We start from the raw sequence: 19,986 nt of genomic DNA on the forward strand, positions 1-19,986 counted from the left end.
GCTGGTGAACGCAGCAGGCCAAGCAGCATCTATAGGAAGAGGTGCAGTCGACGTTTCAGGCCGAGACCCTTCGTCAGGACTAACTGAAGGAAGAGTGAGTAAGGGATTTGAAAGCTGGAGGGGGAGGGGGAGATGCAAAATGATAGGAGAAGACAGGAGGGGGAGGGATAGAGCCGAGAGCTGGACAGGTGATAGGCAAAAGGGGATACGAGAGGATCATGGGACAGGAGGCCTAGGGAGAAAGACAAGGGGGGGGGGTGACCCAAAGGATGGGCAAGAGGTATATTCAGAGGGACAGAGGGAGAAAAAGGAGAGTGAGAGAAAGAATGTGTGCATAAAAATGAGTAACAGCTGGGGTACGAGGGGGAGGTGGGGCCTAGCGGAAGTTAGAGAAGTCAATGTTCATGCCATCAGGTTGGAGGCTACCCAGACGGAATATAAGGTGTTGTTCCTCCAACCTGAGTGTGGCTTCATCTTTACAGTAGAGGAGGCCGTGGATAGACATGTCAGAATGGGAATGGGATGTGGAATTAAAATGTGTGGCCACTGGGAGATCCTGCTTTCTCTGGCGGACAGAGCGTAGATGTTCAGCAAAGCGGTCTCCCAGTCTGCGTCGGGTCTCACCAATATATAAAAGGCCACATCGGGAGCACCGGACGCAGTATATCACCCCAGTCGACTCACAGGTGAAGTGATGCCTCACCTGGAAGGACTGTTTGGGGCCCTGAATGGTGGTAAGGGAGGAAGTGTAAGGGCATGTGTAGCACTTGTTCCGCTTACACGGATAAGTGCCAGGAGGGAGATCAGTGGGGAGGGATGGGGGGGACGAATGGACAAGGGAGTTGTGTAGGGAGCGATCCCTGCGGAATGCAGAGAGAGTGGGGGAGGCATTGAGAAAGCAGGATCTCCCAGTGGCCACACATTTTAATTCCACATCCCATTCCCATTCTGACATGTCTATCCACGGCCTCCTCTACTGTAAAGATGAAGCCACACTCAGGTTGGAGGAACAACACCTTATATTCCGTCTGGGTAGCCTCCAACCTGATGGCATGAACATTGACTTCTCTAACTTCCGCTAGGCCCCACCTCCCCCTCGTACCCCATCTGTTACTCATTTTTATGCACACATTCTTTCTCTCACTCTCCTTTTTCTCCCTCTGTCCCTCTGAATATACCTCTTGCCCATCCTTTGGGTCACCCCCCCCCTTGTCTTTCTCCCTAGGCCTCCTGTCCCATGATCCTCTCGTATCCCCTTTTGCCTATCACCTGTCCAGCTCTCGGCTCTATCCCTCCCCCTCCTGTCTTCTCCTATCATTTTGCATCTCCCCCTCCCCCTCCAGCTTTCAAATCCCTTACTCACTCTTCCTTCAGTTAGTCCTGACGAAGGGTCTCGGCCTGAAACGTCGACTGCGCCTCTTCCTATAGATGCTGCTTGGCCTGCTGCGTTCACCAGCAACTTTGATGTATGTTGCTTCAATCCAGATAAATGTGATTCATTGTATTTTGGTAGCTCAAGCCAGGGTAGACTTATACAGTGAATGGAAAGCCCCTGAAGATGATTTCAGAAAATAGGAGCCTAGGAATGCAAGTATATACTTTTAGTCATTCTCATATAAAAAAATGTTATTAAACTGGGAAGAGTGCAAAAAAGATTTAACAGGATGTTGTCTGGACTTGGGAAACTGAGTTACAAGAAGAGGTTGTATGGACTTGGACTTTACTCCCTGGTATGGGCAAAATTTTGGGGAACCAGATAATGGTATGCAAAATCATGAGGGGCACAAACAGGGTGAAAGCATACTCATTTTCCCAGAGAAGGGGTCCTAAAAACAAGAAGGCATAAACTTAAGATCAGAGGCGAGAGATTTGATTTATAAGTGGTGTGCACTTCAAAGGGTGGTGTGTATTTGGAATGAGCTGCCAGAAATAGAAGTTGAGGTGGCCTCATTAGCAACATTTGAAAGCCATCTGGACAAATACATGGATAGGAGAGGTTCAGGGTATTATAGGCCAAATGCTAGCAGATAGGACTAGCTCAATGGACAACACTTTCAGCATGGACGACTTGATCCAAAAGGCCTATTCCCATATTGTATGACTATGACACATTTTAATTTTGTGGGTAGTCCAATTTCTCTGGAAGAAACGCGCACTAAGGCCTAAAATTTAAGGCTAGAGTAGTGACATCCTCTTTTAAATGTTTTCTTTATATTTGCTCTCACCATCTCCCACTATACCTGTTCTTGCTGACATCTACAAGGTCTACCACTTATCTGATTGAGAAAAGATTTTCTACGCCTTCTTGCCCAATCACCCACCTATACAATCCACTGGCTCCAAGTGTCCCTTTCTTCACCCAATACCAACATCCAATCTTGTCTAAGCAATCACTACCCAAGTAACCAGCCCCCCATCTTTCCCAAATCACAGCTTATTCCTTATTTCCTTCCCAATATTGCATCTAGTCCAGTGACACTCTATCAACTCCCAATCTCTCTTTCTACAAACTACTAATTCTTTCAATACCACCATCCGACCCACTCCTTTTCAATTCACAGGTTAACTGGATTTCTCCACTTGCTCTAGTGCTGAAGGTGAGATCAGCTACTCTGCTTTGGGGCTTGCACACAATTGGATTTTACTAGCAATGCACCTAAAACAAAATCCAGCCCACTTCAATCTATTTATCTTATGGAACATCTCATACTTGACATCAACAGCACCTTTCCAACCATGACATCTCTTTTACTGAATGCGAAGTAATGGTCTCAACTGCTTGACTACAAACCTAATTTCTGTGGATCACAATTCTGAATAATGGTTTATGTTTGGAAGTAAAAAGTTGGAAAATATTTCATTTAAATGTTAATACTTTATTACAATTTTAGAAATCAAAACCATATGGATTTGGAAAAAAAAATCATTTGTTGTTTTTCTTTCAGATTCAGATTGAAGTTTTGAATCAAACTAAATATCTTTCAAAAACTATACATTCAATAAAATGGTAACTTGAGTTGCTTGCTTTTGTCCTTTTATTTTTTTATATAGTTTTACAGAAATTAATGTTCGTGCATCAATCTCAGAAAGATGGACTATTATAGGACCATTTCATCTCAAGGGTTGAAAAGAATTTCCAACCACAGCCATAGGGTATGAGTTGGGTAACCTGCATTACTTTTCCACTGTGAAATTATAGATTAACTTAAATTGAAAAGTTTGTCCACTGAATGTAAGGATTTCAAGAAATTTTATTATTCTTTCCCCAAAATAAAATTGGAAACTAAATTCATATAGCATTATTTCAAATGACTTCCAATCACAAAGACTTCAACCACTTCTATGCATAAGTTTCTAAAACATTGATCCAAGCTTCTTTGATAAATTTCGGCTACCATAAAGTTTTACTTTTCATACCATTACCTGCTAGCTTGTGCCCTTCTCCTTCCCCTTTCCTTTTTTATTCTGCCTACCACCCTATTCCTTTCCAGTCCTGATGAAGGAACTCAGTCCAAATCATCGACTGTTCATTTCCCTCCATAGTTGATGCCTGACCTGTTGAATTCCTTCAGCATTTAGAGTGATCTCTAACATCTGCAAAATCTTCTTTCATATCTGATTACAACAGTCTTGTTTAACTGTCATTCCCTTCTGGATGACATTCAGTGGTTATTTTTCCCCAATGCCTCAAAGTTCAACTTCTCACCCTTACATTTAAAGTTTGCACTAACAACACAATTATTACAACCTTCAATCCTTGCCCCTGATATCACTGAAGAATGCTGTCCCTTCTTCCGGGCACCTGTCAGGAGCCTAGCTGCAGCATTTTGGACCAGTTGCAGACGGGACAGAGACAACTGACTAATCCCAGTATATGGGGAATTGGAGTAGTCCAAGCGGGAGGATATGAGGGCGTGAATGACTTTCTTGAGATCTTTGAAAGAGACAAACTGCTTCATTTTGGCAACAGTACGAAGCTGGAAAACACTGGCTTTTACTACTGCATTAACTTGCTTGTCAAACTTAAAGGTGGAATCAGATATCACACCAAGGGATTTAACACGGGGTTTGACAAGGGTGGACAGGTTACCAAGACTGTTGGTAATCACTTTGATGGAGTCAGGGGGGCCAAATAGGACAACTTCAAACTTGCCTAAAGGGGCAGGGTGAGCAGCTAGAAGTCTTGGTACACATTGGCACCAGTGGCTTAGGTGGGAAAAAGGAGGAGGTCCTGAAGAGAGAATTTAGGGAGCTTAGTAGCAAGCTAAAAAGCAGGAACTCCAATTATATGAATGAATCGATTTTATTTCTTACATCCTTCACATATATGAGAAAAAATCTTTACATTATGTCTCTGTCTAAATGTGCAATGAACAATCATCATAATTTATAATAAATAGAACAGTCAATGTAACATAGAAATACACTCAAATCAGTATGAATTAATCAGTCTGATGGCCTGATGGAAGAAGCTGTCCCGGAGCCTGTTGGTCCTGGCTTTTATGTTGTGGTACCGTTTCCAGGATGGTAGTAGCTGGAATAGATCGTGGTTGGGGTGACTCGGGTCCCCAATGATGCTTCAGGCCCTTTATTTACACCTGTCTCTGTAAATGTCCTGAATCGTGGGAAGTTGACAACTACAGATGTGCTGGGTTGTCAGCACCACTCTCTGCAGAGTCCTGCAATTAAGGGATGTACAGTTCCCATACCAGGCAGTGATGCAGCCAGTCAGGATGTATTCAATTGTGCCCCTGTAGAAAGTTCTCAGGATTTGAAGGGCCCATACCAAACTTCCTCAACCGTCTGAGGTGAAAGAGGCACTGTTGTGTCTTTTTCACCACACAGCTGTTGTGTACAGACCACATGAGGTCCTTGGTGATGTGGATGCCGAGGAACTTAAAGCTGTTTACCCTCTCAACCCCGATTCCATTGATGACAATAGGGGTTAGCCCGTCTCCATTCCTCCTCTAATCCACAACCAGCTCCTTTGCTTTTGTGACATTGAGGGAGAGGTTGTTTTCTTGACACCACTGTGTCAGAGACATTATTTTTTCCCAATAGGCCACTTTGTTGTTGTTTAAGATTAGGCCAATCAATGAAGTGTTGTCGTCAAATTTAACTAGTAGATTAGAGCTGTGGGTAGCGACACAGTCATGGGTATACAGGGAATAAAGGAGGGGACTTAATACACAGCCCTGAGGGGCTCCTGTGTTGAGAGTCAGAGGGATGGAGGTGAGGGAGCCACTCTTAACACCTGCCGGTGATCTGACAGGAAGTCCAGGATCCAGCTGCACAAGGCAGGGTCAAGGCCAAGGTCTCTGAGCTTCCTGTCGATCCTGGATGGAATTATGGTGTTGAACTGTAGTCCAAGGATAGCATTCTCACATAGGCATCTTTCTTCTCCAGATGTGTAAAGGCAGTATGTAGAAGTTGATATAATCCCAACATTTGTGCACCAATGAGAATTAACTAAAAGCAAATGGTGCCACCTTCTTCCTTACCAGAGTTCGCGGTTTGATTCATTCTGAAAACTGTAAAACCTTCTGGTCGTATCACTGCATCCAGTGTATCCGCATTTAACCAAGTTTCAGTGCAACAAACACGAGATCTGCCTCATCTGCCTCTGATATAGCAGCCTTGCCCTGAGATAATTAATCTTATTTTCTAGTGACGGCCATTCGCCACCAAGAGGAGGTCACATCCCTCTACTCTTCAGCCTGGTTTGAATTCTGCCTCTCCTGCCTCATTTTCAGCCGTGGCATTGACACTTGAAGGCTGTAGTTTGTGACTTTTGCTCCACACTTAACCGTTGAACCTGAGACTGATGTAATAACAAGCAGGCTAGACAAAGGAAAATTGGTGGATGTTGTGTACTTGGATTTTCAGAAGGCCTTTGATAAGGTGTTGCACATGAGGCAGCTTAGCAAGATAGAAACGCATCGGATTGCAGGAAAGATACTAGGATGGAGAACTGGCTGATTGAGATGAGGCAAAAAGTAGGAATAAAGTGAGTCTTTTCTGATTGGCAGCTGGTGACTAGTGGAGTTCGGAGAGGTCTGTGTTGGGACCGCTTCTTTTTGAATTGTATGTGATTGATTTGGATAACAGAATTAATGGTTTTATGGCCAAGATAGGAGGAGGGGCAGGTAGCATTGAGAAGCAGGGTGGCTGCAGACAGACCTAAGACAGATTAGGAGAGAAATAGCAGATGTCGGTAAGTGTATGACCATGTACTTTGGTAGAAGGAATAAAAGCATAGACTATTTTCTAAATCAGAAAAAAATTCAGAAATCTGAGGTGCAAAGATACTTGGGAGTCATCTTGCAGGACTCCTTAAAAGTTAATTCACAGGTTGAATCAGTGGTGAGGAAGACAAATGCAATGTTTTCTTTCATTTTGAGAGAACTAGAATATAAAAGCAAACAGTGCATTTATAAGGCACTGCTGAGGCCTCACGTGAAGTATTGTGAGCAGTTCTGGGTCCCTTAGCTAAGAAAGGATGTGCTGACATTGGAGAGGGTTCAGAGGAGGTTCATTAGAATGATTTCAGGAATGAAAGGGTTATCATATGAGGAACGGTTTAATGGCTCTGGGCCTGTAGTAATAATGAGACTATAATGAGTCAACCTATAGCCAGGGAAGTGATGACCCCCTCCTGTTAGTCTGTTTGAGGAAACTTAGTTTTTATTCTTTCTTACTTCTCTTCTAATATTTGTTTGTCTGTGAACTCGTAATGCTACTGTGACACTGTAATTTCCTTGGGATCAATAAAGTATCTATCTATCTACTCACTGGAATTCAGAAGAATGAAGTTGGGGGAGTGGGGTCGGGAACTGGATATCAATGAAATCTATCAAATGTTAGAAGGCTTAGATAGAGTGGGTGTGGAGTGGATGTGGGTGAGCCTAGGACCAGAGGGTATAACCTCAGAATGCAGTGATGACCATTTAAATGGAGATGATGAAGAAATTATTTAGTCAGAGGGTGGTGAATCTGTAGAATTTTTTGCCACAGGCGCCTGTGGAGGCCAGGCCATTGGGTATATTTAAGACAGAGGCTGATAGGTTCTTGAGTAGTCAAGATGTGCAAGGTTACAGGGAGAACGCAGGAGAATGGGGTTAAGAGGGAAATCATCAGCCATGATGAAAAGGCAGAGCAGACTCGATAGGAACAGAATTAGGCAATTCAGCCTATGTCTTATGTCTTGTATTTAAAACATCCTTAGCCACTGGTGAGGTGCTGGAGGATTGGAGGATAGCCAATGCTGTTCTGTTGTTTGAGAAAGGCCCCAAGAATAAGGCAAGGCATTTTTGGCTAATGGGCCTGACATTAGTCATGGTAAAGTTATTGGAAGGAATTCTAAGGGACCAGATATTTAAGTATTTGGATAGACAGGGACTGATGAGGGACAGTCAACATTGTTCTCAGCATAGCAGGTCGTCCCTAACCGATCTTATAGAATGTTTCAAGGAAGTTGCCAGGAAAGTTGGTGAAGGCACGGCAGTAGCTGTTGTCTACATGGACATTAGCAAGGTATTTGACAAGATCCCGCTTGGGAGGCTAGTCAAGAAGGTTCAGTCGCTTGGCATTCAAAACGAATTAGTAAATTGGATTAGACATTGGCTTTGTGGGAGGAGACAGAGAGTGATACTAGGTGGTTGTCTATCTGACTGGACCCCTATGATTTGTGGTGTACCACAGGAACTGGTGCTGGGTCCATTGTTGTTTGTCGTCTACATCAATGATCTGGAAGAGGATGTGGTAAACTGGATCAGCAAATTTGTAGATGGCACTATGAGAGTGTAGTGGCCAGCAAGGAAGACCATCAAAGCTTGCAGTGGGTTCTAGACCAGCCTAAATAACAGGATGAAAATGGCAGATGGAATTTGATGCAGACAAGTGTGAGGTGTTGCATTTTTGGAGGACCAACCATGGTAGGTCTTTCATAGTGAGCGGTAGGGCCCTGAGGAGTGCAGCAGAACAGAAGGATCTGGGAATACAGGTCCATAATTCCTTGAAAGTGATGACACACAGGGTTGTAAAGAAAGCTTTTGGCAGATTGATTTATGAAGGCTAATGTATTGAGTACAGGAGTTGGGATGTTATGTTGAAATTTTATAGGATGTTAGTGAGGCATAATTGGAAGTATTTTTTGCAGTTTTGGTCATTTACTTACAGGAAAGATTGAAAGAGAGCAGAGAAAATTTACAAGGATGTTTCTGGGACCTGAGGACCTGGGCTATAGGGCAAGTTTGAATAGGTTTGGACTTTATTCCCTTGAACATAGAAGATTGAGGGGAGATTTGATGGAAGTATACAAAATAATGAGGGGTATTGAAAGGGTAAGTGCAAGCAGGCTTTTTCCAGTGAGGTTGGGTGATACTACAACTAGAGGTTAAGGATGAAAGGTGAAATGTTTAAGGAGGAACATGAGGAGGAACTTCTTTGCTCAGGAAGTGGTGAGAGTATGGAATGAGCTGCCAGCACAAGTGGTGGATGTAGGTTAATTTCAACATTTAAGAGCAATTTGGATAGGTACATGGACGGGAGGGGTATGGGGGGAGCTGGTCCAGGAGCAGGTTAATGAAACTAGGCAGATGAATGGTTCAGCACAGGCCAGATGGGTGAAGGCCATGTTTCTGTGCTGTACTGTTCTATGACTTCATATTTTCAAAATAAATTAACCTAGTCCTTCGAGCCTTTAGGAACTACCTCCCTCTTCCCATTGTAATTAGAACTATAGAATCAAAGTCATTGGCTCATCAGCCTACCGTATTCAAACTGACTGTTTTCCTTCAGTTCTAGGACCCATCTTAATGCTATACTGAAGTTCAAGTGTACCTCAATTCCAAAACCACAAAGAGCTCCCTCCACCCCTGAAATCTTCTTCCTGATAAACCTGGATTCCAAAATCTCTACCTTAAGGATTCCAGAAACTATATCCCACTCAATACCTCACTCCAAAATAATTAAAAATTTACAGTCACAGCTGAGGTGCTGTCTGAGCAGAAATCACTTTATTATGACTGCTAGAACTAGGTGATATCCTGACTGTTGCTCAATCTGCACTTCTAATAGCATTACTTGTACTTGTACAACTTTCCTTAAAACACTTGAATTCTCATATCAACTATAGGCATTACATTTGTTATCAAAATAACTACATGGTCAAAGAATGATGGCGGGTAAAACATCAAAACACAATCAATATGCTTCTGTTAAAAGGTCATCAATCAGAAATATTAATTCTGTTTTCAGCTCCACAGATATTACTTAACCTGCTGAGTATTTTCAACATCTTCTGTTGTTAGTTCAATTTCGAGCACTTCTTCAGAAATAACACACTTGTAATTGCCAAAAAAAGTAAATTAATAACAGAAATGGTGGATAATAGGAAATCCTGGCATGTACATATGTTAAAGAATGCTTATCGAATCTAAAAGTGCATATCTACCATACTTCCTCAACATTTTTTCCTTTAATCATAGATAACAAACAGATCAGAATAGAAAAGAAGACATCAGGAAACAGTCAAATATTAAAATAACTTGTGAATCTTTACAAAATGGCACCTAAATTGGAAGTTATTCTTGAAACTTCCTCCTTTCCAGCCATCTCAGTTCAACATTCAGACTGGACTGAAAATCCCCAAAATTCTAAAATATACCCTTCTTTAAGAATTGACAGCATTTAAAATTGAAAACTTCAAGGGAACAGGAAAGCTGATCTGAAAGTTTAGCAGTGAAACTTTTTAGCTGATCCATGATTCTAAGATCCCTGCAACTAAGAAGCAGGGAAGAGACAAAAAGTAAGAATAATTGGAGGGATGGAGAAGTGGTCCAAGTGTGAAAGGAAGGGCCGTCTCGGGGGTGTGAAGGACAGGAAGGAAACATGGGGAGTAGGATTAGAGAGAAGGGAGGGGTAGCGTGAAGCAGTAGAGTGGGAAGAGGTAGGCTGTGAGATTGGTATAGGCCATGGGACAGGAAGAGAGCAAAACAAAGTGAGCATGGGATTCAGCAAAACAGAAGGAGGGAAGTACTGGAGTACTGAAGAGGATAGAAAAATAAAAACTGATTTATTAAGGTTGTAAAAGGCTCTATGGAGGTAACATGCAGAAAAAGAAGGGAACACTGAGAATAGGAGCAATATTGAAAAGATGCAAATCCAGCATTTTTTTAATTATAAAGAAGCACTTAATATGAAGCCAATTAATCTTACAAAATTTAATGGCTCATTAAGTTCAACTATTTCCCAATGAAGCTAAGCTAAAAAAAATAATGGCCAAACTAACAATAAAAGTATCCACGCAACACACACAAAACACTGGAGGAACTCAGCAAGCCAGGTAGCATCTATGGAAAAGAGTACAGTCGGCGTTTTGGGCCAACACCCTTCTCCAGGACTGGAGAAAAAAAGATGAGTAGTCAGAGTAAGAAGGTGGGGGGAGGGGTAGAAGAAATACAAGTTGATAGGTGAACTGTGGGGGTGAGGAGTGAAGTTGATTGCTGAAAGAGATACAGGGCTAGAGAAGGGGGAATCTGATAGGAGAGAACAGAAGGCCATGGAAGAAAGAAAAGGGGAGGGAGCAGCAGAGGGAGGTGATAGGCAGGTAAGGAGATAAGGTGAGAGGGAAATGGGAATGGAGACTGGTGAAAGAAGGGAGGCATCACCATTTTTTCCCTCCTCTCTCCCCACCTATTTAATGACTCATCTTTTGTTCTCCATTCCTGATGAAGTGTCTCAGCCCGAAATGTTGGCTATAATCTTTTCCATAGACGCTGCCTGGCCTGCTGAGTTCCTCCAACATTTTGTGTGTGCTGCTTGGATTTCCATCATCTGCAGATTTTGTCATTTGTGATAAAAGTATCCATACTCAAGATAACCAGCTTACAGAGGAATACTTAAAGGCGGGATGACGCATGGAAAAAAATTAACAAAAAATGTGAAAATGAAACCCAGAAGATATTTGAAGCTTCAGGAAGTCTGTGTATCACTTGATTCTGAATGTTCTAACTGATAGCACTGATAAATTTAAGAGACAATACCTTGGACAAATCTCTGAAATTGCTTGGCAGAGTCAGATCCAATTCTTCTGATTCATAATTAGTTATCACCCAAGGAAAGACCGGATACTGATTTAAGTCACTGTAGGTTCGACCTCAAACAGTAAAGGAAATAAAATTTAGTTCATGAGCTGGATATGCAATAAATTGAGCATTAAAGCTTCCAAGCAGTTAAATTGCATGTGGTAATATATTTTTAACATATGAAAAGAAATATATATAATTTCAGCAACACACATAAAAATACATATATATCACATTTCCTAAAGGAAGCTAACAAATGGAAAAAACAAGATTCAGTTCCACCACAGCAGAGGAAAATTGTTGCAACTGAAGAGGAGAACTGGAAGATTTTAAGATAATATGGAAATCAAGGAAAATGAAGCTACTGCAGGAAACTGGTGCAAATGTGTAAAAGGTTATGATTTTATTAAGAGATGGAACAACTCATTATCTCTTATTCCTATAACAACATGCATCAATTTAAATACCATTGATATAATAAAATGTCTCAAGTTTCTGGATGTACATGAAAGCAGACAGTGAACAAGAGTATGAAGGATAGAAAAAGAGGATTGCATTTTAAGTCTGAAAGAAAGTTCTGACCCATCAGAGTCAGTGGAGTAAACATTAAGAGAATGAGTTCTCAAGAGAAAACAGTAAATTGCATCGACTGAAGACACTGCTAATGAATGTCAATCAAAATGCTGATGCTGAAAATTCGAAATAAAATTGGAAAAATCTGGAAACACTCAGCACATGAGGCATCACCGATGTTAAGAGAATTAGTTAATGTTTCAGATCAGATACCTTCATCAGATCTTGATTTCCAACAAAGAGACCTGAACCTGAAATATTAAGAGTTTTTCTTTCTACAGATACTGCCTAGCCCTTTGAGTATTTTATCCTAGTGTTTCCTGTTTTTATTTTGTACTAATAGTGAAAATGGAGCAGCATATACATGACTGAAGCTCAGAGCACTGGCTAAGATGTATGGTCAATGCAGATTACGGAAGAAGAAAGTGACTAAGACATGGAAATTTAAATGTGTAAATTTATTTTGTTTTGGAATAGGAATGAGAAGCAAATTTGGCTGGGTGGAGGGCAGATTATCAAGTAGTTGAACTATAAATGAATTGTGATTGAGGAAGGATGAACCAAAGTTTTCAGCAAATATCACTAGAGTCTTCAGTTAACTAAGACTGAGATAAGAGATGACGTGTGTGATAAACAACTAGAAACAAGGACTATTGAAACAGTACAATGTTCTGCAATGAATCTCCCTGTGCATGGGCTGGTATCTAGAGGTTGTGCTCAGCTGACTACTAGACAAGGAACCTCTGCCATGCCCAGTTATACTTCTCAATTGAGTTTACAAGTCAATACACACTTCTGTTGATTCTACAGTTCTCAGGCTAGGAAATACAGAAGCACAACTAGTACCAGATTAAACCAGGCATCAAGTACAGCAAATCTATTAAAATAAAGGGACGTGTGTGTTTGTGTGCATGGTCAGAATACTAATGCTTTTAAAAATAATTTTTGATGGATCCAACTTTCAATTTGAGCAACATACATCAAAGTTGCTGGTGAACGCAGCAGGCCAAGCAGCATCTATAGGAAGAGGCGCAGTCGACGTTTCAGGCCGAGACCGGTCTCAGACCGGTTTCAGACCGGTCTTGGCCTGAAACGTCGACTGCGCCTCTTCCTATAGATGCTGCTTGGCCTGCTGCGTTCACCAGCAACTTTGATGTATGTTGCTTGAATTTCCAGCATCTGCAGAATTCCTGTTGTTTGCGTTTCAATTCGAGCGTCAGGTTTTACACCTGTTGGCAGTGATGTTTTTGTCACTACAGCCAGCTATTTGCCTCAGGAAGAGCTCATGCAGAACTGCCATCTGGACCATGAATTCAAGGTAGCTCTGTTTACTGGATTCACCTAATTCACTAAGAATGAGGATCAGACAAGAATACTGAATTATTGGTTGGAGTCTTAACAAAATCGTTTCACTTTTCTAGCAATATAGATTGGACATGGTAGTGAAATCTAAACCAGAAGAATAACATGGCTGATAAACTTGGTAGGTAACTTTAATGATAGCAATAAAAGAAGAGCTGCCACTGTGAGTAGCAGCGGCGTTATTGTGGATGGGGTCAGGATGTCTGGGCTGGAGAAACAGCAAGAGAAAAAAAATTCTTTTCTGAGCCATTGAACATAATGATTATGAAGAAACAAGCAAGCAGTTGAGGATAGATAGTTCATGATAGAGCTGATATCATAAGCTAAAGTTGATGTCATCTATGAACGGAAAACTAGAGCTGATGATGATCTGGAAAATGGAATGGCAATTGTCTATGAGGTGAGAGATTGAAAGCAGACTGCAGGACATCTATATTTTACAGTTCTAAACCTGTTGGATTTTTTTTAATTAGGCAGAAGAAGCACAAGTTACACTCCAACAGTGGGATTATAATACAAATATTCTTTTCCTCTGATTTTGCTCAACCAAATCAGAGGGCATAGAGGTCAAGAATACATTTCTTCTTATATTAAACTACATCTTTTTGTATTTGCTCCTATAAATTGGTTTACAATTTGAAAACAATGCGTAGAAGAACTTGCTGAAAGTGACATGCTAATTTAGAAAGAGATACCAATAGCATTTCAAATTCCTCTTAAATTTGAAAATCTAAACGTGCGAATAATGCACGATAGAAATCGTCTTTAAGTTACATCTAATGAGATAAAATTAACATAAATATTTCTGTTGTTTGTGAACTGATCAAACTCTTCCTTTTCCCCCATTTCTGCTTAACTGTTCTCATTTCTAATCAAAACATTCATGTAAACCGGCATATAAACAGACCACATGCTCAAAGCTCAAGTATATTTTAATATTTAATAAGGTCTGAGTGCCAGTCAAGGAAAATAATGTTATATGAATCAGCTAAAAGGAGATGCATTACAACAAATAGAATTTCAACACCTATCCATTTATTTTTCTCCCACAATAACCAGTTGAAATGCTGACAAAGCTTATACTCCACATTGATTAGTCCATTGGTGCATTTGTTTCCAATGAGAAATCAAGCTGCACTTTGTTATGAGTTGAATGCTTCAATTTGCACAGTGATGAATAACTAACAGGCTTTCCTAAACTCTAAACAACATTTGCATACACATTTTATAATTTCACTATTTGAACAAAATTAGAAATTAAATATTTCAAACTTGCAACAAAATAAAATTGAGGCAATAAAGTAAATCAGACAAATTTTGGTGTATAAGAATTAAGAAAGGGCACAAATTCCAAGTGCTGCTAATGAGTTCACAACAATGATAAGGCCATAACTGGAAAATGTTATCTCAGCAAGCATTGCAATCTAAATTATACCTACCTTGCAACACCCGAGCTACGGGATAGCTGGCCTATCTGAAATTTCAAAATGTTAAAAGGGACTGTTAAACCAAATCCAAATGATGTGCTTGAGATTGCTGGAACTCAAGAAGCAGGGCAGTCACAGCCGCAATTTAAATTACAGTAAGTGTGACGTACTGTATGGACCATCCCGGAAGGAAAAAGATAGCAATTTGAAAAACTATGGAGTATTTATTTATTTTGGAGAATATATAACTCATCTATTTTATCTGTTCAACCAAATGGATAACTTCAAATCCCATTACTCACTTCAGGTTTACAGAAAATTTGAACTTGGTTAAATGGTGTGAATAATAAAACTAAATTCTTCAGTCCAATTAATTGAAATTTGTAACATTTAAATTAATATAAAGTTCAGATTAATCTCCAATTCCCTCTTCAAATAGTAGATTATCAGATATTATTCCTTTACCATCATTATTTTCATCACTTGAATGGCGGATGTTTTCCAGTAGGCTTGCAGAACCTGCTTTCAGAATAAATATGACTCAAGGCTCCAGGTGTTATATCATTAATTCCCCTACCAGTCACCTGCATTGCAAGCTTACAGAATCTTTGCCTAATGCCATGTATTTACAATTACTAGTAAGTTTCAAACAACACTATTTAAAAAAAAGCTTCAATATTCCTTTACCAGCAATTGTGTTGAGAAACATGAGGTATTCGAAGTTGGAAATTTCTCGTCTCTGCCAACGCTGCATCATATTAGACGCTTTAAACAGTTGGCGGGGATTAGCCAGAGTGATTCGTCTGTAGATCATGCACAAAGAAATTTTAAATGCTTTTTTTTATTGTGTAACAATAAATTTATAGATTACATTATTAAAAGACACACTGTATAAATTTTCAAGTACAGTGGATTGCGGTTAATTAAGTTAACTGAGGCGGCCGCTGATTTGGGATAATTCTTAAAGGAAAAGAACTAATTGAGAAAATAGAAGGCATTCCCTTCATTTAGTTAGGACACTATGCTGCTTAATTGGGCCAGAAGACTGATGCCAAATATATTCTAACTAGCGTCTGTTGTTTGCATGCCATGTATCCCTTAAGACACTACACCCTGCTTAAAGCAAAAAATTTTTAAATAATGCCAGTTGTGTGTTTATGTTTGCCAGCAACTTTTGTCACTGGTACTTGGCAAATAATAAACAGTAAGATAATTCAGAACTGTTATGCTCACTGCGGTTTCAAGCATTCAAGCTTGAAGATGCCAGAAGCAGACGGGCATGAAATCGAAACAATTTCACTACTTCAACAAGTTAGGAACTATGAAGAACTTGAAGGAATCAACAATCATCTTGAATCTTTAAACGAAAATAAAGATTTGGAGGATTCAATTGTTGAAAGTACTGTCTGAAGGCAGTCCACTTTCTGCACTAGATGTTGGCGTTCATTTTGTTAATTTACAGTTAATCAAAAGACTACAGAAGCCTACACTAAATGAATTCTTCCATCGATAACTATTAGGAACTAATGCAACTTTATAGTACTGAAGTAGTTTGATAGTGTTCTGATTTGTTTCATTTTTCACTTGACTACACAATTCATTATTCAATTAAAAGGTAGTTTATCATTTTTAAAACCTTACTATTTCCATGAAACTTTAGCTAATTAGGGCAGCCACTTAATTGGGACAAAACGTACTGGTACTGATGTGTCCCAATTAACCGGAATCCACTGTACAGTATTTAAATAATAACATACAACTTAATTTTCACAGAGAACTAAAACAACCACTACCCTACTACAGTAAGAGTTTTGGCTCCTATCTAAGTAGTATATAGAAAACAGATTGTAGATACTAAATTTGTGCTTTTACCTTTCTTTAAAAAAGATTATTCAAAATGAGGAACAGCCTCTTATGCCTGCCTGTACTTTGCGCAGAAAAATAAAACTTCTCGTCTTGGGGAAAGAAACTGTAAATCTATTTCACTGCTTCTTTGAGATTAAGTAAAATGTGGCAGACTCACTACTCAACACAGTTAGCAAAGTGACCTAGTTTCTCAAAGCTTTACCAACGATCAGCTACAGATTCACAAGATTTGTGAATTCATGTTCACAATGTAAATGAGCTTAATGAAAGTACAAGAGGAAATCACGAGAGCTTTTCATGGTTTTGCTCATTCTGTTTAACTTTCCCCAGCAGAGTTTTAATAGTCTTTTTCGTGGCATCTGAAAACATTCAACACAAACAGAATGGGTCTGACAAAAATTATAGTTGACAGCAACTGGATATTGTCATATGGCATGATTTGCATTCTTCTTTACTTTTAAAAGCCAGTTTGCTCAGTTTCACAGCTGTGCTAGTTCAATTAGTTCAACAAGACCAAGTTGACACAATGCAGTGCCATTTTAGCACTGATTTATGGATTTAGCATTACTACACTATACAACAAAATAAATGCAGTTGCATTTTAATGAATGAAATTTTTTGAGTAACAGAACAGAATCCCAGGGCACTGTGTGTGTTAATAATGTTTAAAGATGAACCTGGAGCACAAAAGCTGCTTTGGAGTTGAGAGCTAAATTTCTTTCTGTAACAATTAAAACAGCATATCCTTCACTATATACAGTATGCTAATATAGAACAGGTAGTGAAAAAAATTCTCTAAAAATAACATCTCAGGAGAAAAAGGAACATTTTGAATAATATGGCTACATACCTAGTTTGTGGTAACCCAAAACCTGTGCCAACTCCAACACGGGGCAAACAGTTAACGACCTTCTTCACTGTAGCTTGGTCTGGGAAGTTGAACATGACAGCAGCTGGCAAAGAAACAAACAATAAAAGTACATTTTTAACATGACATCACCTTCTGTGATTTATATTGTAGTTTTTTTTTTGTTTAATAGAACATCTCTTTGCAATTAGATATATAACAGATGCAGAATTGCAAGTCCCTTTGTCCACACATAAATCATAGTTTTCAATGGGCAACGGGTTATTTCCGTTTCTCCGCTGAAATCCATTCCCAAAAAAAGATTTCCTGCTGCAAACATGAACATGGATTTAAACAAACTTTACCGCATGGATATCATCACAAAATTGGAGTAGTCTACATCAGAGATTTTGTGGAAATATGTGCAACAATTTTAACCCATGCTAGGACAGCAAATACATGAACCATTTCACAGAACAGTTCAGTTACAATATTGTACCTTTTTTGTGGTATTCCAATGCATATGTTTAGAATGAAATGTATAGAGCGCAGCAGTTTTCTCATTAATTTTGGAAATTTAAAGTACTTCAGATACTTTTGAAGAATATTTTGATTATTTTGAATGAAAAATAGGACCACATAAGGATCAAAAATTATGGTAGATTGGTGGTTATTAACAATTGTTACTTACTGTTTTTGGATTATAATCAACACACTACAATTATCCAGAAATTGAATAGTTTTAACAACCACCCACAAAGTGTTGTTCTGGTCTTAACAATTTCTCTCTCCCAATTCAATAGTTCTAAATAAATTATGGGATCAGAAATTGAAAAAAATCATTCCCCTCTCCAAAGTGCAGTTCTTAATGTTACTTCTTTAGCAGGACAACTTTTACATTATATTTACTGAAAATAAATACCATTTCTAAGTAAAGAATAATTTTTTTTCATCATTCTCCAAATTTCTCTAACAATGCTGCAAAGTTTGTTAATATATTGTAATAACTTCACACAGGTTAAATAAGTAAGTAGAAATATGCCAGCAAAATAACTAATGACCAAGTATCATTAAGAGAAGTACTTACTCCGATTGGCAATAAAAATTTCTAGTGCAGTATTTTGCAGCAAGTAGCGCCTAGAGAAAATAGCACGGATTTCGCTGAACAGCCATTTTCCATGAAGTCCTTCAGTATATGTCAAAATCTATGAACAAAGATAGAAATAAATGGCTATTCTTAACGGGAGGAAGCTTGTGTCTGTCCTGTTGGTGCAGTCTTTCAGTGATTCTATTATCATTATTGGATTTATTGAGTATGCCCACAAGAAAATGAATCTCAGGGTTGTATACAGCGATATATATGTACTTTGTTAATATATTTACTTTGAATAATGAAAACATTCATATAGCTTAAGAAAAGAATTAAAATGAATTGCATAATCCCTTCCAAATGTGAGCATTATCACAGAAATAAATAGTTAAAAGAACATGATTGACAGAAAGCTTTCAAGAAATTATAAACACAAAAAACATTTTGGAAATTATATAATTTATTAAGCAGATTTGTATGTTCATGTGCAAAATATATACATGGTTTAAAAACCTGTTTTTTATATATTGAAAAATACAATTGATGATATCGCTGTAATAATATTTGCAACATTTGTAAGAGATAATACTAAACTTGAAAATATAGTGCAACAATACTCTTACATAAAATATATATTCTGCTATACGTGTGTACATATTTTACCTGTAATTATTGAAAATTTACTGATTTACTAATAGAAAATAATATGTCACACACCTATATATTTTTGTTATTGGTGTGGAATATTTCACACAGAAATTTAAAAACTGCATACGTGCATGAGGCAGAGACAATGTTTCCCATTGAACTATTAGAAGTGAGTCATATTGATACACATGGATTAGTGCAAAGACTTTATTTATTAACGAAAAGTTATTTAAAGATCTTACTTATTAATGCATCTGTATTTATCAGTAGCTCTTTCCTTTATTAAATGCAGTATCCAAAATAAATTTTCTTAAAATTGCTTTGAAGAATGAAAGGCATTAGATTCTTATACTGATCAAAACCTTTTAATCCCATATACAGAACCGTTCAAAGCAATACGCTGCCTATGTAAAAGGTTAAGTATCATTTTGTCAGCTAAACCTAAACAAAAAACTGCAAATGAACTCGGCATAATCTCTCCATGGAATTAGTGGTTGTCAGAGTAACTCGTTACAATGCCTGTCATCTCAGCTGACAGACACAGATGCTTAGTCTGCCTGCACAATTCAAACTAATCCTATCCTTAGCCTGAAACCACTTTGTGTCTTTGTTGCTCTAGTTTTGCCTTTTATTTTAAAGCCTAATTATGAAGGTGTTAAGGGACAACCGGATTGGGCCACTTTTCTGCCACTGTGTAGAAGACAGCATTAATCAAAAATATTCAAATAGGACTAACAGGAGAAGAAGGCTCATGATAAGAGTTTCTTAAAGTACTCATTAAAACAAGGTGACAGTAGTAAGGAACAGCTGAGGCCTGGCTAAGCAAATCTGATTCCTCTCTGGAATAGTATCTGCCTGATCTGCAGCTTCACATCAAAGTCTCTGGAGTTCAATTAAAACTGGATTAGGTGGAAGCAGCCCATCTTTGGGACTTTTAGGTCTCTGGCACTCTCTCACTGACAGTACCCCAGATGATGGCCTCTGCCTCCACTGAACCAGTTACCATAGAAACTGCATCTCTGCCTTTGCTCTGCAATGGCATGCACAAGATAACCATTTGAAAGGTGCAGCAAAGGGGGGAAAAGC

General features: G+C 38.9%; 1 protein-coding gene across 2 annotated transcripts in view; it reads right to left on the minus strand.

Annotated features, from left to right (window-relative positions):
* The window catches only part of lrba (LPS-responsive vesicle trafficking, beach and anchor containing), an 849,775-nt gene that overhangs the window by 272,901 nt on the left and 556,888 nt on the right, over positions 1 to 19,986 (minus strand). For both annotated transcript variants that reach the window (XM_063046460.1, XM_063046459.1), the window contains exons 40-43: positions 18,250 to 18,367; positions 17,166 to 17,268; positions 15,137 to 15,252; positions 11,046 to 11,158 (exon numbers count right to left, since the gene is read on the minus strand). In XM_063046460.1, coding sequence (XP_062902530.1) covers positions 11,046 to 11,158; positions 15,137 to 15,252; positions 17,166 to 17,268; positions 18,250 to 18,367 — 450 coding nt within the window. The remainder of the gene's footprint in view (positions 1 to 11,045; positions 11,159 to 15,136; positions 15,253 to 17,165; positions 17,269 to 18,249; positions 18,368 to 19,986) is intronic.

Source organism: Mobula hypostoma, chromosome 4 (genome assembly GCF_963921235.1).
Source record: "Mobula hypostoma chromosome 4, sMobHyp1.1, whole genome shotgun sequence".
NCBI classification, from domain to species: domain Eukaryota; kingdom Metazoa; phylum Chordata; class Chondrichthyes; order Myliobatiformes; family Myliobatidae; genus Mobula; species Mobula hypostoma.